Below are 23,329 nucleotides of genomic sequence, written 5' to 3'. Positions count from 1 at the left end.
AACTTCTCCCCCACAGAAGTTTATAATGGGTACAGATATTTTTTACATTCTTTCAATGGGAAAATATGATGTTGATGAAATATGTAAATGCCAAATGGAGGAATGTTTGAAGAGTTAATCATAGAGGCCACTAAGCATTTTGTACCAATTAACAAATGTTGCTCAAGGTTACACCAAAATGGACATCAGATGAACTGACAAGCTTTTCATTATCCCATAGGGAGGGCTAATAAACTGGATATTTGTAAAACAACTTATGTGGTTGTGTAGGCCCATTTTCATATCAGAAGTTTAAAGAATTGATATAAGATTTTTCCTGATGATATAAGAATTTTCCTGATTGATATCATTTTTCCCTGTGCAACCATTTATGTGGCTGAAAGAAAATTAAAAAATATATATTTTTTTTTATTTTTATATATATATATATATTTTTTTTTAAATTTTTATTTTTTTTATAAATAAAATATATTTTTATTTTATTTATTTTTTAATTTCATTTTTATAGTGAATATACCCTTATTAACTAGGAAAAACCATCCATGAAAATACTCTATTGGCAACAATAGTGCTATAAATCTTTAAAAAGTTCCATTTGCACCACAAAACATTTGGTTGTAAATCAGTTATTACTTTACAACTAATATACAACCAAATGTAATGTATGAAACTGATATAATATTATAGTCAGTATAGTATAGTTTTCTTTTAAAAAATATAAAAAAATATTCTAAATTGGCCCTGCCATAAACATTTAAAAATCTTGTAACAGCACAGCATCTCAGGTGTGTACTTGCAAAACTTCCTGATGAATTATGAATTAGGTTAAAAATCAGAAGGAACAAGTCACATAAAAATAAAATCTAACCCCCTGACAAGCAAGATATTAGAAGGCCCCACATCCAGACTGGCACAGCAATAAAAGCACAACTATTTAAATTACATTAACAAACACACGGAAAGACAAATAAAACAGGTCCAGTTTAATGTTATTAAAATTTGATATTTATTTGTTCTATTTTTCTCTTTTTTTATTTGTTATATTTTTCTTTTCTTTTTTTTTTTTTCAGAATGATTTAGCCCCATAATGATTCCATCTTTTGAAACTTACTGTATTGTTAATTAACAATAAACAATAGCCAACACATAATCCATCTTATTTAATAAGAATAAGGACCATCTTAATCCAGCATATAATGATTACTCTTACACCTGTCAAAGTACTACATATAGCAGTAGCACACTAGAATACTTGCAGTTTAGAGCTTGTACAGTCAGTCATACTAGGCCAAGAACATTTATGGAGAGTGATCAGCAATTTCCAAGAAATGGATTGTTGAGTCATGCTGACAATCATCACTGTAAATGTCAAGAACTCAGCACACAATTATAAGAAGGACCATAAGTAAATACAATATCCATGGAAACTTACAGAACCTTAATTTCTGTGGTAGAACTACAGCTTGTAAGCCAACAGAAGATAATGCCAATAACAACAAAACATCGCTCAGGGATAGTGCACTGCTTATAGTTCTTGGTGACTGGAATGATGGAAAGAGGATTTTTTTTTTTTTTTTATGAAAACCACAAAGACGAGAGGTATTAGAACCTATAGTACTAAGTACCGTGCTTGGGTTGGAGGCTGAGAATTTAGCATTAGCATTAGAAGAGGCATATGATGCAAGAAAGCAAAAATGCAGAATCGCCAAAAAAAAAAAAAAAACCCACTCCCATTTCACCCCTCCGTTCGTTCGAAATACCTGTCCAGCTGAGCCTTAAATTTATTTAGGCTATCAACTTCCACAACAAGGGATGGAAGTCTGTTCCGCCAACCAACTACCCGCTGGCTAAAGGAAAATTTCCGCACATCTATCCTACATCTGTCCTTCCTCAATTTGAATCTATGCCCTCTCAGGCGATTATTCTGAGCAAGAATCCCATCGGCATTGAGCATACTCAAACCATTCAATGCTTTATATACACCTCTATCAGATCACCTCGCCAGTGCCTAGTCTCCAGACACTGTAATTTGCAAAACTTAAGCCTTTCTTCGTAAGAGCAACCCTTTGTTCCATTCACTAATCTTGTTGCCCTTCACTGTACTCATTCCAGCCTTTCTACATCCTTCTTGAAATGAGGCCTCCAGACCTATATACAGTACTCAAGGTGTGGCCTGACCATTGCCTTATACAAGGGAATAATCACCTCCTTAACCCTTCTAGAAAAATTCCTGTATATCATTGACAAGACACCATGAGCTACTCTTGCAGCCCGATTGCACTGCTCAGAAAACTTCATATCTGCCTGCACAATTACCCCCAGGTTCTTTTCATTCTCTACCACTGTCAGTGTAGTACCACAGAGTTGATACGTTGCTCTGGGGTTACTGTTTCCCATATGTAGTACTTTACATTTGTCAATGTTAAACTTAATTTTCCACGTCTCAGCCCATCTGCTCAACCTTTCCAGATCCTGCTGCAGCAGCATAGCGTCAGTATTGTCTTTAACAACCCTGCCAACCTTTGAATCGTCTGCAAACTTGGACATTAAGCTTGATATACCATCATCAATATCATTTATAAATACAGAAAGCAACAATGGACCCAACACTGAACCCTAAGGGATTCCACTAATAATATTAGTCCACGATGAGCAGTGTCCATTGATTACCACTCTCTTCTCCCACACAACCATCCCTTTATCCATAGCAGCAATTTGCCTCCAATGCCACGCGGCTCCAATTTGTTCAGCAGTCTTCCATGTGCAACAGTATCAAAAGCCTTTCTGAGATCCAGATATATGATATCAAAGTTATTCCCTATATCCAGTTCCTTTTGTGACCACATCATAGTATCCAATCAAATTGGTCAGGCAAGACTTTCCCTTAACAAAAACATGCTGTGTCCAAGCTAAAACTGAAGTCTTGTCTAGATGTTCCTGCAATGCTTCTTTAACCAGTGCCTACATTAATTTTCCTGGAACATTAGCATTTTAGCATTAGCATTAGTAGAGGCATTTGATGCAAGAAAGCAAGCTTATGCAGCATCAGCCAAAAAAAAAAAAAAAAAAAAACCCACTTCCACTTCACCCCTCTGTTCGTTCAAAATACCTGTCCAGCTGAGCCTTAAACTTATTTAGGCTATCAACCTCCACCACAAGGGATGGCAGTCTGTTCCACCAACCAACCACCCGCTGGCTAAAGGCAAATTTCCGCACGTCTATCCTACATCTGTCTTTCCTCAATTTGAATTTATGCCCTCTCAGGTGATTTTTCTGAGCTAGAGGAAGAATCCCATCAGCATTGAGCATGCTTAAACCATTCAAGGCTTTATACACCTCTATCAGATCACCTCGCTGGTGCCTAGTCTCCAGACACTGTAATTTGCAAAACTTAAGCCTTTCTTCGTAAGAGCACCCCTTTGTTCCATTCACAACAGTATTAACAGAAGAACAGAACAGAACAGAAGAACGGAACAGAAGTTAAACTCACAGGTCTATAATTACTTGTGTCAGCCTTTGATCTTCCTTTGTGAATTGGGGTCACATTTGCACATCTCCCATCTATGGGTACCTCCCCTAGTCCAAAGAAGCTCTCATAATTATGGCTAAGGGTTTGCTTACTTCCTTTGCTGCCTCCTTTAATATAACTGGATAGATCCCATCCACCCCGGTTGCATTTTTTTATGTTTATCCTCAGCAATTTCTCCTCCACTTTCCTTTCAGTTATTACAAAATCATCTAGCTCACTGCCAGAGTTTACTTCACCTCTGGCATTCCCCTCCCTGAATAACTCCTCATGGGTGAATATAGATGCAAAATACTCATTTAGTTTGTTAGCCACCTGAGCAGGATCCTCAACTGTTGAACCATCAATATCCACTGGACCAATCTGATTCATTCCTTTCCTTCTAGAGTTTACATAGGTAAAGAACTATTTTCTGTTTTTCTTTGCATCCTTTGCCAAGGATTTCTCATAATCTGCCTTTGCCTGCCTAATCTCCTTTGTGACCTGGTTACAAAGGAGATTAGGCAGGACCTGGTTACAAAGGAGATCTCTCCTAGGCTTCCATGTCACCCATTAATTTATATGTATCCCATGCATTTTTCTTTTCTGCCATATGTCTCATTAGTTCATCTGACATTCATTTAGGCCTAAAAAAAAGAAGACAAAAGAATATATTTTTGACATTATACTTGAACTTCTGTAGACTGTAATTTTCAGGAATTACATGTGAAAGAAGGTTGTTCCAGAAAACAGCAGTTGTATAAATAAACGAGGAAGATGAAAAGTTGGTTCTGTGAGTTTGAAGTTGGACAGTAAATGGATGTTGGCTGGTGGCAGCATGTGTTCGGACTGTTTTGAAAGAGAGAGCGGGAATTATAGAAGCCAATTCAGAAGAACAGTGCCCATGGAAGTATTTCTAAAAAAGGCATGCAGCAGAAACAGTATGTCTATGAGACAGCAAGTGAGACTCTGTTAGAGAGGAGTCATTAATTAACCTAACTGCCCTCTTCTGAATGGAATCTAGAGGTCTGAGAGAGGTTTTGGTGCACCGCCCCAGATGTGGGAACAATATTCCATGGTAGGGAGGATTTGCGATTTGTACAGAATGAACATCGGTTTGGAAGAAAAGTAATGCTAAGAGCAAAAGAGAAAACCAAGTTTTTTAGATGCAGAGGAAGCAATATTTGTAATGTGCTTGTGCCAAGAGAGATTAGAAGTCAGGATAATCCCCAAAAGAGATAATTCATTTTGCCTAGAAATCAGAGTGTCACTAAAGATAAGCATAGGAGCAGAATAATCCTTTTTGCGAGATATAAGACAAGATTGAGTTTTAGAAGGGTTGAAATCAACTAAGTTGTCTTTGCCCCACTGGAGAATTACCTGGAGATCAGAATTTAAGGAATTGGTAGAGGATATTCAAGAAGTTGAAGTTGATTAAGCAGGGCAAGGTTTTTCAAAATGGAAAGTTGAATGCAATGTGCTATCATCGGCAAATCTATGGATAGGATTTCCAGTCAATGGAAGAAGGTCATTAATATACAGGAGGAAAAGAGAGGGGGAAAGAACTGAACCTTGGTGGACACCAGTGGAGAAGTTAGAAGACAGAGAGCCATCTACCATCAAGCTCAGTGAGCGATCAGAGAGAAAACTGGATAACGAATTACAAAAAACGGTTGGCAATCCTTAAGATGAAAGCTTGTATAGAAGACCTTTAGGCCAAACATGATCAAAAGCATTTGAGATGTCAAGAGTAACTGCTTGTGTATCACCGAACGTTTCCATTGAAATTTTCATAAATGGGTAACATAAGCCACAATATCACCGGTGGATTGACACTGATGGAATCCATACTGGTGATCGTTGATCAGACGGAAGGGTTCTAGGTAGTTTAAGAGTTGGTGGGTAATTAATTTCTCTATTACTTTAGAAAGAGTAGAAAAAATTGCAATGGGACAATAATTGGATGGGAAGGATTTGTCACCCTTTTAGGAACTGGCTGGATATGAGCAAATTTCCAACCTTTGGTATAAGAAAGTGAAAAAGGCAACATAGAACAGGAGTAAGTTCAGGAGCACAGGTTTTGAGAAAAAGTGGAGAAATACCATCAGGACCTGCAGCGTTCTTAGCATCAAGATTCGTTAAAATCCTTCTGACATCCTTTTGACGGAAGACTACAGCATGCATTGAATGGAGCTTGTTGGGAATGGCAGGAGGTTTTTTACCAAGATCATTAATACATGAGTTGGAAGAAAAATGGGATGCTAGCAGGTCAGCTTTATCCTTGGCTGAAGCGACAACAGAACCATCTTTTGACAGAGGTGGGAGCAGAGATGTGGAAAAGTTGCAGCCAACAGCTTTGGCAAGAGACCAGAATGCTCAGCTACCATTAGGGCAAAACACAAGTTTTCTACTCTTAGTCTGCTCAAAATCTAGTTAGGACTGATTAATAACTGATTTATGTTTGTTGCGAGCTTTGGTGTAAGGAGAAAATGAAACTGAAGAATTGGAAACAAGCCGATTATGATATGCAACGTCCTTCTCTTGAACAGCCTTAGCACATTTATTGGAAAACCAAGGTTTAGATAAAGGACAAGATTTTAAAGTGGAGTGTGGGATAAAGGATTCCATTCCAACAAGAATAATTTCACTGACACGATCTGAGCAAACGTTGACATCAGAAATCTGAAACAGTAATCAGACCAAAATAAAGAAGAAAAGAAGTCTCGCAGCTCATCCCATTTTGCATTCTTGTAATGCCAAACAACACGAGGTTGGGAATAGCCATGAGATAAAGGCTCCATTGGAGAAGAGATAATCACCAAGTTGTGATCTGAGGTGCCTAAAGGACCACTCACTTCGACCGTGTACTTAGAAGGGTTGGTTGTGAGAAAAAGATCAAACGTGTTGGCTGTATGGTTAGGATTGTCTGGTATTCTTGTAGGTAAATGAACAATATGTGCAAGGTCATTAGTAATTGCAAAAGCCTCAGCATCTCAACCGGCTAGGTCAGTGTGACTAGAAACCGGAAACCAGCTGGAAAATTAAAATCCAAGGAAAATGACCTCACTGTTAAGAAAGTTGGACTGGAGAAAGTCAAAGAAAAACTGGAGAAAGGACTGATTAGCAGAGTTGGAAGAATGGTAGAGACAACAGATGAATTTGACACAATGAGATAGAGAGATTTTAAGCCAGAGAAGATCAAAGAGAGGAGATTCCAAATTACCAAGTATCTGACAGGGAATATCGGAACAGACATATGCACAAGTACCATCTTTGAGGCAAAAGGAATCGCACAGCGAATAATTTGGACAACCAAGATGAGCAGTAGTTGAATCAACCAATAACTGAGATTCTGTCAGAAAAAGTACATGGGGTTTGGCAAACTGCAAGTGGAAATGGACATCGTTGAGATTAGAATTGAGACCACGTAAATTTATGAAATGAACTAGGAAGTGTTTCGGAGGTTTAGATCTTTTTGCAGATAAGCTTATTCTATTAGATTGACAATTCATGGTGTACTAGTAGTAGTAGTGGCATGTGATGCAAGAAAACAAGTGTATGAGCTTATGCAGCATCAGCCAAAAAAAAAAAAAAAAAATCACACCATCCTCCAAATGCCTGTCCAGTTCCTCCTTAAATTTATTTAACCTATCAACTTCCACAGCGACAAAAGGAAGTTTGTTCCAGCAATTACCCTCCCGTTGGCTAAAGGCAAATTTCCGCAAATCTATTCTACATCTGTCATTTCTTAATTTGAATTTATCCCCTTAGGTTCCTAATCTGAACAAGTGGAAGGATCCCATCAGAATTCAGCGTGCTCAACCCATTCAAGGCCTTATACACCTCAGGTGCCTAGTCTTCAGCCACTGCAATTTGCAGAACTTAAGCCTCTCTTGGTAAGAGGATCCCTTCATTCCCCTCACCAATCTTGTTGCCCTTCTCTGTACACACTCAAGCAAATCTACATCCTTCCTAAAATGAGGCCTCCAGACCTGTATGCAGTACTCAAGGCGTGGCCTGACCATTGCCTTATACAGAGGGACAATCACCTCCTTCTCTCTGCTAGCAAAGTTCCTATATATTATTGACAAAACCATATGACCTGCCCTGGCAGCCTGTCTGCATTGCTCAGAAAACTTCATATCTGACTGCACAATTACTCCTAGGTCTTTTTCATTTTCTACCACCTTAAGTGTGGTACCACACAGTTGGTACGTTTCTCTGGGGTTACTTCTACCCATATGCAGTACTTTGCATTTGTCAAGGTTAAACTTCAGTTGCCACTTCTTAGCCCATCTGCCCAAATTATCTAGATCCTGTTGCAGTAGCACACTGCCATTACTGTCAGTGTGCTACTGCAACAGGATCTAGATAATTCAATAGTAAGAAAAAGTGGGGGGGACATGCTGTATGAAGTAATGAAATTTCTGAATATGGCATACATATGGTAAGAATATACCCAGATCCTTTACATAACATGGCCTCGACAATGCCCCCCCCCCACACATACACACTACTCGGACTCCCTCCATTCACTAACTGGCAGAGTAGAGGTAGCAAGATTAACACTTGCTGATCCAGAAGCCAATAGGTTCAGTCTAGTGTACTAACTAGCGACCGGCCTGCGAACCCCGTTTTAGAGCTGTACCCTCGAAATGTAAGGAAGACTGGATCCTGCCATGATGTTCATCATAACCTCAAAAGTCATCAATCATACTGCATGATGGAAGAGATGGGGAAGGGTTGATCGGAACTTAGCTCTGGAGACTAAACATGGGTTCCACCACTTCAAGCCTCCAATAAGCAAAGTACCGGTTGAAGAGAGTCGTCTACCACCTAGTATTGCCTGGTAACCCAGAGGGGATGGCATTCCTGGACCCTTGCTTACGTTGGTTTATGCCTGGATGGTCACCCACAGTGTGCTTGTGCATGGAGGTTATAACCAGGATTACTAACAGTCCCACCATCATGAAAGTGCAAGCAGATGATTTGGCCGTCACAGACCATCTGGACTTCGCCGAAATTGAGTCCACTTGACTTGAATGTCACCCAAATATCAGTTCCATTAGCGTTTTAGACTGCCAAGTAGCAAGTACAGCTTGTGTGGCATATCTGAGAGAATGTCTGTGACAACCTCAAGGACCTCTTGAGTGATAAGCTGAACTGCAGACTGTTCACGTCAAACAAGAAAGTTGGGATATTGCACACTGGTAAGAGTGAATCTGAAGTGCCTATAAACTTCAAGACCATATCCTACAATGTTTTTCTGGGTAATTCCTACTATCTACATTTTGGAAATCCTTGAAAGTGAATCCTTATGTATTTGCACAACAATGCTGCAAGGGGAACAAATTTTCCAATCCTTCCAAGACTTGTAAAGAATAACAATGTAGAATTGTCACAGCTGGCATGAAGTCCTCATCTAGCCATGAAACAACTTTGTAATGAGTTTCAGTGCTGGATAAGGGTACAGTTAATATATAGTGATCTAATTTGTTGTTGTGAATTTCTGGTACATAGACTACTCATGCTATAGTGTATTAATTTTTGTTTTGTTACTCCAGTTGATATGTTTTTTTTTTTCAAATATTATGTCTGTAAACATATACATTAATAGGATGACCTACAGGTTATGTGGGCTGAAAAATCAAGAATAACTCATGGGAGAATAAACTCCACACCTCCTGAGAAAGGCCAGCTAACTATAGCCTTAATTTAATCCATCAGCCATAATGATATTCAAATCTAGATTTCTCAAACTCAATGACAAATAACATATTCATATATGTACTGCCATTAACCTGCCAGTCACTAACAAAATTTTTATTGAATCCTATCCAAATAAGTGAAAAGTAGTGAAACCATTACAAGCTATGATTCAGCTGCCTTCATTTATGCAGGTAATAACTGTGTTGAAGAAAAAAGAAAAGAAATATCAGCTATCTATTAGCATAAATTGGTTGAAATAATTCCCAAAAGAGTTGCAGCTGTCATAAGAGGTGTGTGTGTGTGTGTGTGTGTGTGTGTGTGTGTGTGTGTGTGTGTGTGTGTGTGTGTGTGTGTGTGTGTGTGTGTGTGTTATGGGGGTTTAATGTCATAAGAGATGTGAAAATGTTATTAATTTCCTGAATAAACCTCCATTCCTTGACATGTCTGTGGCAAAATACTTCTAAAGAATACAGTGCCTGAATATTATGATAATGTAACTTACTATTTTGGTAAAATTCTAAAACTTACCAACTGCAGCTGCAGTTTTAGAGGTAGGTACATTTGTGCAGTCTCCTATTCCAAAAACATTGGAATATTTCATATGTTGTAAGGTATTTTTATTCACATTTAAATATCCTGTTGGGTCTGCTAAAGGACTACCTTTAAGTGCTTTTGGAGGACACATAGGAGGTGTGATATGAAGCAGCTCATACTGTTAAAAGAAAATAAAAAATTATAAAAAAACAAAATCATCCGAAAACAATATGTTTATTCAGATTTCCTAAACAAAGATAAATACAAGGATTAATTGCCAAATGTACCCAATTAGTACATTAACTTTTACTTAAGTTTTATTTTTACATTGATAAAAAATGCCAAATTAGAAAATATTTACTAAATAAAAAAAATTTTGGCAGACAAAAGCACTATTCAGATTTAAATTATTGGCATTAGCATTAGTAGAGGCATATGATGCAAGAAAGCAAGCTTTAGCATTAGCATTAGCATTAGTAGAGGCATATGATGCAAGAAAGCAAGCTTTAGCATTAGCATTAGTAGAGGCATATGATGCAAGAAAGCAAGCTTATTCAGCATCAGCCAAAAAAAAAAAAAAAAAAAAACCCACTCCCATTTCACCCCTCCGTTCGTTCGAAATACCTGTCCAGTTGAGCTTTAAATTTGTTTAGGCTATCAACTTCAACAACAAGTGATGGAAGTCGGTTCCACCAACCAACCACCCGCTGGCCAAAGGCAAATTTCCGCACATCTATCCGACATCCGTCCTTCCTCAATTTGAATTTATGCCCTCTGAGGTGATTATTCTGAGCAAGATGAAGAATCCCATTGGCATTGAGCATGCTCAAACCATTCAAAGCCTTATACACCTCTATCAGATCACCTCGCCGGTGCCTAGTCTCCAGACTCTGCAATTTGCAAAACTTAAGCCTTTCTTCGTAAGAGCAACCCTTTGTTCCATTCACTAATCTTGTTGCCCTTCTCTGTACCCGTTCCAGCAGCTCTACATCCCCCCTGAAATGAGGCCTCCAGACCTGTACACAGTACTCAAGATGTGGCCTGACCATTGCCTTATACAAGGGAATAATCACCTCCTTATCCCTGCTAGAAAAATTCCTGTATATCATTGACAAGACACCATGAGCTACTCTTGCAGCTCGTCTGCACTGCTCAGAGAACTTCATATCTGCCTGCACAATTACCCCCAGGTCCTTTTCATTCTCCACCACTGTCAGTGCTTATAGAGCATCAGCCAAAAAAAAAAAAAACCGCTTCCATTTCACCCCTCCATTCATTACAAATACCTGTCCAGCTCAGCCTTAAATTTATTTAGGCTATCAACTTCCACAACAAAGGATGGAAGTCTGTTCCACCAACCAACTACCCACTGGCTAAAGGCAAACTTCTGCACATCTATCCTACATCTGTCTTTCCTCAATTTGAATTTATGCCCTCTCAGGTGATTATTCTGAGCAAGAGAAAGAATCCCATCAGCATTGAGCATGCTCAAACCATTCAAGGCTTTATACATCACTATCAGATCACCTCACAGGTGCCTAGTCTCCAGACACTGTAATTTGCAAAATTTTAAGCCTTTCCTCGTAAGAGCAACCCTTTGTTCCATTCACTAATCTTGTTGCCCTTCTCTGTACTCGTTCGAACAGCTCTACATCCTTCTTAAAATGTGGCCTCCAGTCCTGTATACAGTACTCAAGGTGTAGCCTAACCATTGCCTTATACAAGGGGATAATCACCTCCTTATCCCTGCTAAAAAATTCCTGTATATCATTGACAAGACACTATGAGCTACTCTTGCAGACCATCTTCACTGCTCAGAAAACTTCATATCTGCCTGTAACAGTAGCTCATATGGGTCCTTTTCGTTCTCTACCACTGTCGGTGTGGTACCACAGAGTTGATACGTCACTCTGGGGTTACTGCTTCCCATATGTAGTACTTTACGTTTGTCAATGTTAAACTTCATTTGCCACCTCTCAGCTCATCTGCTCAACTTTTCTAGATCCTGTTGCAGCAGCGTACTGTCATTAGTGTCCTTAACAACCCTGCTAAACTTTGTATCGTCTGCAAACTTGGACATTAAACTTGATATACCATCATCAATATCATTTATAAATACAGAAAACAACAATGGACCCAACACTGAACCCTGAGGGACTCCACTAATAACATTAGTCCACGATGAGCAGTGTCCATTGATTACCACTCTCTGTCTTCTCCCAATCAACCATCTCTTTATCCATAGCAGCATGCCTCCAATGCCACACTGCTCCAATTTGTTCAGCAGTCTTCCATGTGCAACAGTATGAAAAGCCTTTCTAAGTTCCAAATATATGATATCAAAGTTATTCCCTGCATCCAGTTCTTTTGTGACCACATCATCGTATCCAATCAAATTGGTGAGGCAAGACTTTCCCTTAACAAAAACCATGCTGTGTCCGAGCTATGACTGAAGTCTTGTCTAGATGATCCTGCAGTGCCTCCATTAATTTTCCTGGAGCAGAAATTAAACTAACAGGTCTATAATTACTTGTGTCACTCTTTGATCCTCCTTTGTGAATTGGGGTCACATTTGCACATCTCCAGTCCATGGGTACCTCCCCTGAGTCCAAAGAAGCTCTCATAATTATGGCTAAGGGTTTGCTTACTTCCTTTGCTGCCTCCTTTAATATAACTGGATAGATCCCATCCACCTCGGGTGCCTTTTTTATGTTTATCTTCAACAATTTCTCCTCCACTTTCCTCTCAGTTATTACAAAATCATCTAGCTCACTGCCAGAGTTTACTTCACCTCTGCCATTTCCCTCCCTGAATAACTCATGGGTGAATGTATATGCAAAATACTCATTTAGTTTGTTAACCACCTGAGCAGGATCATCAACAGTTGAACCATCAAGATCCAGTGGACCAATCTGATTCATCCCTTTCCTTCTAGAGTTTACATAGGTAAAGAACTCTTTGTTGTTTTTCTTTGCATCCTTTGCCAACAATTTCTCATAATCTGTCTTTGCCTACCTAATCTCCTTTGTGACTTGGTTACAGACCAGCTTATATCTATCATAAGCTTCCATGTCACCCATTAATTTATGTATCCCATGCATTTTCTTCTCTGCCATGTGTCTCATTAGTTCATCTGACATCCATTTTGGCCTAAACCTTGAACCATATTTCTTAGTTGGTATATAAAGCCTAGTTCTTTGAATGCTTCCCATTTTGAATTTGCTGTTGGTAACATCATCAGTTGGTCCCACCATATAGAATTTAAATACTGTCTCAGACCACCGTAGTCGCCATTACGAAAGCAAAAACCCTTCCCTTTACCCCTGATAGTAGTTACCTCTTTGAGTAAATCCCACTTCAGCACACTGATTACCTATTTGCAGTAAAGTTAAGCATAAAGGGTTTTATTTAGTGAATTTGGACAAACAGTTTTAGAACAAAAAGATTATTAATACGGTAAATCCCCGCTATTCGTGGTATCTGTATTCACGGTTTCTCGTATTCGTGATCGGTGATTTAATATAAAATGAAACCTAAAAAAATGTGAATTTTAAAGCGTCGTGAATATTTTCCGCCATAAAAAAAAAATTGGGCGTGGCTAAAATTATCTTTCCCGTTCAAAACAGCACTCAGTGCGTGGGGGGAGAGGGGTGACAAAATCGCGAGCGTGGATGTTTCTCACTAATCCTTGTTCAGTGTGTGTTATGTGCTTGTCATGGAAGGTTTCATTGTTTGCTTTTAATTTATATGCTTATAAATTGAATAAATTTATCAATTTATAAATTGATATGCTTAAAAAAGTGATAAAATATACCGTTTTGCAGTGTAAAACAGACTTTGTTCTTTCTAACCCGTACAAATTATGGCTACGAATAACGAGGGAAATGTGAAAATATCAAAGAAGGTGATGACATTAGTGAATAAAATTGAGTTATTAGACAAAATTTCTAATGGTGAAAGTGTCTCCTCGGTGGCAAAACATTATAAAATCAATGAGTCAACGGTACGATCAATCAAAAAATCGGAAGAAAAAATCCGCCATAGTGTCCGTGAAAACGCACTAATTTCTTTAAAAATTTGCTCTGTAACTCGTGATGTTAAATTAGAAAAAATGGAAAAAGCTTTAAATCTGTGGATAGAAGACCGAACTCAAAATAAAATTCCATTAAGTTCACTCATCATTCATGAAAAAGCAAAACTCCTTTATCAACACTTTAGCGAAACTGGTGATAGCACTGGCGGGATAAGTTTTTTTGCTAGCAAAGGCGCTGGTTTGAAAGATTTGTTTGAAATTTCTAATAAATATTACATTTAATATTAAATTGTTTCTTATTTTCATTTCGATGCCATATGCTTGCATTTCACTATGTATTGTTTATGTACATATTCATATTATGAAGGTACATATAATACATACATAGACAAAATTTTAGACTAGTTTTTCTTATATATTTCATACTTCGGAATGGAACCCCTTTATTACTATGGGAGCCATAACTCACTATTCGCGTTTTCAGTATCCGCGACGTTTCTCAGGAACGTAACCCCCGCAAATAGCGGGGGTTTACTGTACTTTTTTTTCTGTCCCATATGTAAAAATAATTATTATATTTTTAAGTTAATTTAACTGTCTGTGAGTTATGTATTGAAGTAAAATCTAGATAGTGCATCAATGTTATTCACTTTAAGAGGCAAAATATCTTTTTGACTGCTTTTATAAATGCAACCTATAAGCTTAGATTATCAAACATGGTCAGGTTGACACTGGTCCTTCCTTAAGTTTCATTACGGACATTTTTCCAATGATCACACCCAAGGAAGCCTAAATACAAGACAATACCTAAACAGGTGAACCCACTCAAAAGGCTAAAATACTATGAAGCTGATATTCAGGTTATGCATGCAACCCAGATGTGCAAATTTTGGGAAAATGGCAACCAAATCCTCTGCTTGAAATCTTCTTGCTTATGAGATTGTCAGTGATCCCAGGTAGTTATTCCCACGTGCGAGACTTAAAAGTAATAAACAGAGTAGTTATAGGTATAATTAAACTGCACCACTCTGAAATCCTGTCATCAGAAAATGGCTGATTGCACAGAACTGAAATTCTGAATGAACAACAGTCATGCAATGAGGACAAAAGAAAAAAAATATATAATTAATCCTATAAAGTACTACCAGGAAAAAGTATCACTATATAGAAAAATAATGCAAATTATATTCCAATGAGGCACACCCATGGAAAAGCTATAAGAACATGTAATAACAGAAGAGACAAAGAAATTCAACTTGAGGCTTCAATTGAAAGATTGTACTTTTTTCGTTAAACTCTGTTACCAAAAGAATAGCACATCCTTTGGCCAATGGAAAAGGCAGATACACACGATGCAAAAGTCTGGTGATACAAGTAGTTTGTTACAGCAAAGGAAGGTACCAATTTCTGAAAGCATTGTTTGAAGAGATGGCTGTTGCAGTGATGATGAAGAATGTAGCATATAATTTGCATTTATTATTCATAGCAGAAAATGCAAGAAAGCATCATCACCCACATCACATACCTATCCCCTCCAATAATTTATCTAGTTCTTCCTCACATTTATTCAAACTATCCAACTCCACAACAGATGGAAGTTTGTTCCAACAATCAAACACTGGCTGGCTGAAGGCAAACTTCTGCACATCTATCCTGCAGCCACCCTTCATCAATTTGAATTTATGCCCCTCACACAAGTAGTCTCAGCAAGAGGAAGAATGCCATCAGGACTGAGCTCATTCAATCCATTCAAAGCCTTAAGCATCTTAACCAGATTACCTCGCAAGTGCCTAGTCTCCAGGTTCTGCAATTTGCTGAAAAATATCTTGCCTTTCTTGGCAAGTCCACCCTTTTGTTCCCTTCACCAATCTCATTGCCCTTCTCTGCACCTTTTCCAGCAGTTCTACATCCATCTTAAAACTATATAGTGATACCTTTTCCTCCAGAACTGTATGCAATACTCCAGATGTGGCTTTACCATTGCCTTATACAATGGTATAATCACCTCCTTATCCTTGCTGGCAATGTTCCTGTATATCATTGACAAAATGCCATGAGTCATCCTGGCAGCCTGTCTGGTCTGTATTGCTCAGCGAACTTCATATCTGACTGCACAATTACCCCAACATAGTTTTCATTTTCCACTATATTGAGCATAGTTAGTAAACAACCTGTGATTACTGCTACCTATATGCAGTACCTTGCATTTGTAAATATTAAATTTCAATGGCCATTTCTCAGCCATCTGCCTAATTTTTCTGGATCCTGTTGCAGTAGCTCACTCTAATTACTATCATTAACCACCCTGCCAACCTCTGTGTCATCTACAAACTTGGACAGCAAGTCTAATATAGTAGTAGTAGTAGTAGTGGCAAATGATGGAAGAAAACAAGCTGGCTGAAGGCAAACTTCTGCACATCTATCCTGCAGCCACCCTTCATCAATTTGAATTTATGCCTAAATTCAAAGATCTAATTTTTGTTCCCTTCACCAGTCTGGTTTTCCTTCTCTGCACCCATTCCAATAGATCTACATCCTTCCTAAAGTGGCCTCCAGACCTGTATATGCAGGGTGCAGCCTAACCATGGCCTTATACAAAGGGATAATCACTTCCTTATCTATTCTAGCAAAGTTTCTGTATATCATTGAGAAATGCTATGAGGTGTCCTGGCAGCATGGGGATTTGTCAATGAGCTACTGGAATATAGAATCATGTTCCAGTAGCTCACCCTGGTGACTGTCATTAACCACTCTGCCAACCTTTTGTATCATCTGCAAACTTAGACATTAAGCCTGATTTACCTTCATCAGTATCACTTATAAATAATGAAAACAACAATGGGCCCAGAACTGAAATTTGTGGAATTCTGCTAATAACATTAGCCCACAAAGAGCAGTGCTCATTGATAACCATTCTTTTGTCTTCTTACACTTAACCATTCCTTTATCCATAGGAGTAAGCCCTTAAGGCCACATTGCTCCAGTTTGTACAGCAGCCTTTTATGTACAACAGTATCAAAAGCAATCCTGAAATCCAAGTATATGATATCAAATATTTTTTTTGCCATCCAGTTCGATGATCACTGCATCATAGTAACCGGGCGCCTCCGTAGCCAGGTGGGAAGAAGCAGCAGTGTGTAGCACACGCTTCTTGATTAGACCGGGGTTCGAGCCCGTCACCACCAAATACGGAGGATGCGGAAAGGTCATTCAGGGAATGACCACCGCATATCCCGGAGCAATATGGCCTTAGTTGCTAATGCTCCTAAAAAAAAAAAAAAAAAAAAAAAACAATCATAGTAACCTATTTGATGTGTTAGACAAGACTGCCCCTTAACAAATCCATGCTATGATTGTAGTATAATTCCATGCTTATCCAGATGGTCCTGCTACTAGGCTTATCATACCAACGAAGTAATACTGTTCAGTGCTTAGACTTAGGTTACTTCTTTAACCAGCAATTCCATTATTTTCCCCAAAACAGAAATTAAACTAACAGGTTTGTAATTAGTTGTGTCATCCTTTGATTCCCCTTTGTGAATTGGAGATATATTTGCACATCTCCAGTCCATAGGGACCTTCCTCAAATCCAAAGATTCTCTCCTAATAATGGCTAAGGGTTTGCTTATTTTCTTTGTTGCCTCCTTTAATATAACTGGATAGATCCCATCCACTCCAAACGCCTTTTTTATGTCCATCTTCAACAATTTTTCCTCCACTTTCCTTTCAGTTATCACAAAATCATTTAGCTCCTCATTAGAGTTTGATAAACTTCTAGCATCCCCTTCCTGAATAACTTTGATATTATATACTTGGATCTTAGAAAGGCTTTTGATACTGTTGCACATGGAAGACTGCTACACAAATTGGAGCAGTGTGACATTGGAGGCAAATTGCTGCTATGGATAAAGGGGTGGTTGAGTGGGAGAAGACAGAGAGTGGTAATCAATGGACACTGCTCATCGTGGACTAATGTTATTAGTGGAGTCCCTCAGGGCTCAGTGTTGGGTCCATTATTGTTTTCTGTATTTATAAATGATATTGATGATGGTATATCAAGCTTAATGTCCAAGTTTGCAGATGATACAAAGGTTGGCAGGGTTGTCAAGGACACTACTGACACTACACTGCTGCAACAGGATCTGGAAAGGTTGAGCAGATGGGCTGAGAGGTGGCAAATGAAGTTTAACATTGACAAATGTAAAGTACTACACATGGGAAACAGCAACCCCAGGGCAACGTATCAACTCTGTGGTACTACACTGACAGTGGTAGAGAATGAAAGGGACTTGGGGGTGATTGTGCAGGCAGATATGAAGTTCTCTGAGCAGTGCAGACGGGCTGCAAGAGTAGCTCATGGAGTATTGTCAATGATATACAGGAATTTTTCCAGCAGGGATAAGGAGGTGATTATTCCATTGTATAAGGCAATGGTCAGGCCACACCTAGAGTACTGTATACAGGTCTGGAGGCCTCATTTCAAGAAGGATGTAGAGCTGCTGGAACGAGTACAGAGAAGGGCAACAAGATTAGTGAATGGAACAAAGGGGTGCTCTTACGAGGAAAGGCTTAAGTTTTGCAAATTACAGTGTCTGGAGACTAGGCACCAGCGAGGTGATCTGATAGAGGTGTATAAAGCCTTGAATGGTTTAAGCATGCTCAATGCTGATGGGATTCTTCCTCTAGCTCAGAAAAATCACCTGAGAGGGCATAAATTCAAATTGAGGAAAGACAGATGTAGGATAGACGTGCGGAAATTTGCCTTTAGCCAGCGGGTGGTTGGTTGGTGGAACAGACTGCCATCCCTTGTGGTGGAGGTTGACAGCCTAAATAAGTTTAAGGCTCAGCTGGACAGGTATTTTGAACGAACAGAGGGGTGAAGTGGAAGTGGGTTTTTTTTTTTTTTTTTTTGGCTGATGCTGCATAAGCTTGCTTTCTTGCATCAAATGCCTCTACTAATGCTAATGCTAATGCTAAAAAGAATTCCACGTGTGAATGCAGATGCAAAATACCTATTCAATTTGTCTGTACCCTGAGCAGGGGTCATCAACAGTTAACTCATAGACATCAAGTGGCCCAATGTGATTTAACCCCTTCCTTCTACTGTTAATATAATAGCACAGAACTCATTGCTGTTTTTCTTTGCATTCGTGATATGCATCCCATGCACTTTTCTTCTCTGCCACTTGGGTTTTTTTTTTTTTTTGCCAATGCAGCAAAAGCCTATGGATTACTTGCACTATATGGCAAATAGTCACAATAGTTCAGCTGACATATTTAGGTCTAAGCACTGAACAGTATTACTTTGTTGGTATGATAAGCCTAGTAGCTTCTTTGATAACATCTCTGAACACTTTCCATTTAGAATTTACTATTGGTAACATCATCATGTGGTCCCACTGCACACAATTTAAAAACCATCTGAGACCACTGTTATCGCCCTTACGAAAGCAAAAGCCTTTCACTTTACCCCTGACAGTAGCTATATCTTTAATTAAACTCCACATTAGTACACAGAGTTCGCTGCCACCCAGTGGGTCTTTTACTCGCAGATTCTTAATGTATGAAGAATCACTGCTGTTAACCAGATCATGAGTATTGCTTTCTCCTGTTACATCTCTAATCAGGTGACAGGATATAGAAAAGTTGAGCAGATGGGCTGAGAGGTGGCAAATGAAGTTTAACATTGACAAATGTAATGTACTACATATGGGAATCAGTAACCCCAGAGTAACGTATCAACTCTGTAGTACTACACTGACAGCGGTAGAGAATTAAAAGGACCTAGGGGTAATTGTGCAGGCAGATATGAAGTTTTCTGAGCAGTGCAGATGGTCTGCAAGAGTAGCTCATGGTGTATTGTCAATGATATATAGGAATTTTTCTAGCAGGGATAAGGAGGTGTTATCCCCTTGTATAAGGCAATGGTCAGGCTACACCTTGAGTACTGTATACAGGTCTGGAGGCCTCATTTTAAGAAGGATGTACAGCTGTTGGAATGAGTACAGACAGCGGCAACAAGATTAGTGGATGGAACGAAGGGTTGCTCTTACAAAGAAAGGCTTAAGTTTTGCAGATTACAGTGTTTGGAGACTAGGCACTTGTGAGGTGATCTGATTGAGGTGTATAAAGCCTTGAATGGTTTCAGCATGCTCAATGCTGATGGGATTCTTCCTCTTGCTCAGAATAATCACCTGACAGAGAATAAATTCAAATTGAGGAAAGACAGTTGTAGGATAGATGTGCGGAAGTTTGCTTTAGCCAGTGGGTAGCTGATTGGTGGAACAGACTTCCATCTTTTGTTGTGGAAGTTGATAGCCTAAATAAATTTAAAGCTGAGCTGGACAGGTATTTGGAACGAAGGGAGGGGTGAAATGGGAGCATTTTTTTTTTTTTTGGCTGATGCTGCATAAGCTTGCTTTCTTGCATTGTACACCTCTACTAATGCTAATGCTAATATTCCTAATATTCCTCCTGTTACCTCTATACTGTTGCACACAGAAGATTACTGTACAAATTGGAGCAGTACGGCATTAAGGGCAAGTTTCTACAATAGATAAAAGGATTGTTGAGTGGAAGAAGACAGAATGGTAATCAATGGGTACTGCTCTACGTGGACTAATGTTATTAGTGGTGTCCCTCAGGGTTCGGTGTTGGGCCCATTGTTGTTTTGTATATTTATCAATGATAGTGATGAAGGTATATCAGGCTTAAGGCCCAGTTTGCAGATGATACAAAGGTTAGCAAGATTGTTAATGGCTGTAATGATGGTATGCTGCTGCAACAGGATCTGGAAAAGATGAGCAGATAGGCTGAGAAGTGGCAACTGAAGTTTAACATTGACAAATGCAAAGTACTGCATATGAGTAGCAGTAACCTGAGAGAAATGTACCAACTATGTCGTGTTACACTCAGGGTAGTGGAGAATGAAAAGGACCTGGGGGTAATTGTGCAGGCAGATATGAAGTTTTCTGAGCAGTGCAGACAGGCTGCAAGAGTAGGTCATGTGGTCTTGTCAATGATATACAGGAATTTTGCAAGCAGGAATAAGGAGGTGATTATCCCATTGTATAAGGCAATGGTCAGGCCACACCTTGAGTACTGTGTACAGGTCTGGAAGCCTCATTTTAGGAAGGATGTAGAGTTGCTAGGACGAGTACAGAGAAGGGCCACAAGACTGGTGAAAGGAACAAATGGGTGCTCTTATGAAGAAAGGCTTCAAGTTCTGCAAATTGCAGCTTGTGGAGACTAGGCACCTGCAAGGCGATCTGATTGAGGTGTATAAGGTCTTGAATGGATTGAGCAGGCTCAATGCTGATGGGATTCTTCCTCTTGCTCAGATTACAAACATGAGAGGGCATAGATTCAAACTAAGGAAAAACAGTTGTAGAACAGATACACGGAAGTTTGCCTTTAGCCAGTGGGTAGTTGATTGCTGGAACACACTTCCATCTGTTGTTGTGGAAGTTGATAGCTTAAATAAATTCAAGGCAGAACTAGATAAACATTTGGAATGAATCGATCAGTGAAATGGGAAGGGTTTTTTGACATTAAAAATGTTTTAGCATTAGCATTAGCATTAGTAGAGGCATTTGATGCAAGAAAGCAAGCTTATGCAGCATCAGCCAAAAAAAAAAAAAAAAAAAAAAAAAAAAAAGTAACATAAATAAATAAAAAGAACCACTTCCACTTCACCCCTCTGTTCGTTCGAAATACCTGTCCAGCTGAGCCTTAAACTTATTTAGGCTATCAACTTCCACGACAAGGGATGGAAGTCTGTTCCACCCACCAACCACCCGCTGGCTAAAGGCAAATTTCCGCACATCTATCCTACATCTGTCTTTCCTCAATTTGAATTTATGCCCTCTCAGGTGATTTTTCTGAGCTAGAGGAAGAATCCCATCAGCATTGAGCATGCTCAAACCATTCAAGGCTTTGTACACCTCTATCAGATCACCCCGCTGGTGCCTAGATTCCAGACACTGTAATTTGCAAAACTTAAGCCTTTCTTCGTAAGAGAACCCCTTTGTCCCATTCACCAATCTAGTTGCCCTTCTCTGTACTCGTTCCAGCAGCTCTACATCCTTCCTGAAATGAGGCCTCCAGGCCTGTATACAGTACTCTAGGTGTGGCCTGACCATTGCCTTATACAAGGGAATAATCACCTCCTTATCCCTGCTAGAAAAATTCCTATATATCATTGACAATACACCATGAGCTACTCTTGCAGCTCGTCTGCACTGCTCAGAGAACTTCATATCTGCCTGCACCACCACCCCCAGGTCCCTTTCATTCTCTACCACTGTCAGTGTAGTACCACAGAGTTGATACGTTGCTCTGGGGTTGCTGTTTCCCATATGTAGTACTTTACATTTGTCAATGTTAAACTTCATTTGCCACCTCGAAGCCCATCTGCTCAACCTTTCCAAATCCTGTTGCAGCAGCATAGTGTCAGTAGTGTCCTTGACAACCCTGCCAACCTTCGTATCGTCTGCAAACTTGGACATTAAGCCTGATATACCATCATCAATATCATTTATAAATACAGAAAACAATAAAGGCCCCAATACTGAACCCTGAGGGACTCCACTAATAACATTAGTCCACGATGAGCAGTGTCCATTGATTACCACTCTCTGTCTTCTCCCCCTCAACCACCCCTTTATCCATAGCAGCAACTTGCCTCCAATGCCACACTTTACTGGTGTTATTTGGAAATTACTTTTACTGGTGTTATTTGGAAAAAGTTTTACGTTATCTAGAAATCATCACAAAACCTGATGCTCATGCATTGTACTTGTTGCGTGCAGTGATGCAACAAGTACAATGCATGCGCCCAAGAAAACTCAATTGTACGCAACAAGTGCAGGGATACAACAAGTTGCAGTGACACAACAAGTACAACTGAGCGGTGACATGCTATGTTATACCAGCATAATGATTAATATGTTGTTATTGTTGTTGTTGTTATTTGGTTTTTAGGAGCATTATCAACTAAGGCCATATTGCTCCGGGGATATGTGGTGGTCATTCCCTGACCTTTCCGCATTCTCCGTATTTGGTGGTCACGGGCTTGAACCCCGGTCTAATCAAGAAGCATGTACTACGCACTGCTGCTCCTGCCCACCTGGCTATGGAGGTGCCCTTAATGATTAATAAGCGAGTGCCTGTGCCAATATCTACAGCCAAGCATTCGAAGGAATATCTTGAAAGAAAGAAAGCGAAGTTGGACAGAAATGTGAATCCAGATGAAATTCAACAAGAGTGTTTTGTTATGGCTGGGAGTTCTTAAACTGCACCTGAAAAAACTTGAGCTGAAATAATGAAGGATTGTCACGAACGGAAGTAAAGGAAATTATAAATTCAAACTAATCCGAATCATAATGAAATTCAACCACAGAGTTCTATAATGCCTGTACTTATCAGGAATCTAAAACTTCAGCAGAACAAATGAATGAATATCTTGCACAAAAAAAAGCGAAATTAGAAATGACTAATAATAAGATTCTTGATTACATCCCTATAGTGTCTACACGAGCTGACAGTGA

The 23,329-nt window shown here is 39.2% G+C and overlaps 1 protein-coding gene across 2 annotated transcripts in view; it reads right to left on the bottom strand.

Annotated features, from left to right (window-relative positions):
- Positions 1-23,329, bottom strand: part of Sqor (Sulfide quinone oxidoreductase) — a 133,406-nt gene that overhangs the window by 42,615 nt on the left and 67,462 nt on the right. For both annotated transcript variants that reach the window (XM_090382089.1, XM_090382090.1), the window contains exon 7: positions 9,743-9,926. In XM_090382089.1, the coding sequence (XP_090238215.1) occupies positions 9,743-9,926 (184 nt within the window). The remainder of the gene's footprint in view (positions 1-9,742; positions 9,927-23,329) is intronic.

This window comes from Mastigoproctus giganteus, chromosome 9 (genome assembly GCF_048544385.1).
Source record: "Mastigoproctus giganteus isolate SK-2022 chromosome 9, ASM4854438v1, whole genome shotgun sequence".
In the NCBI taxonomy this organism is placed as follows: domain Eukaryota; kingdom Metazoa; phylum Arthropoda; class Arachnida; order Uropygi; family Thelyphonidae; genus Mastigoproctus; species Mastigoproctus giganteus.
This window is presented reverse-complemented; position numbering and strand designations above follow the sequence as displayed.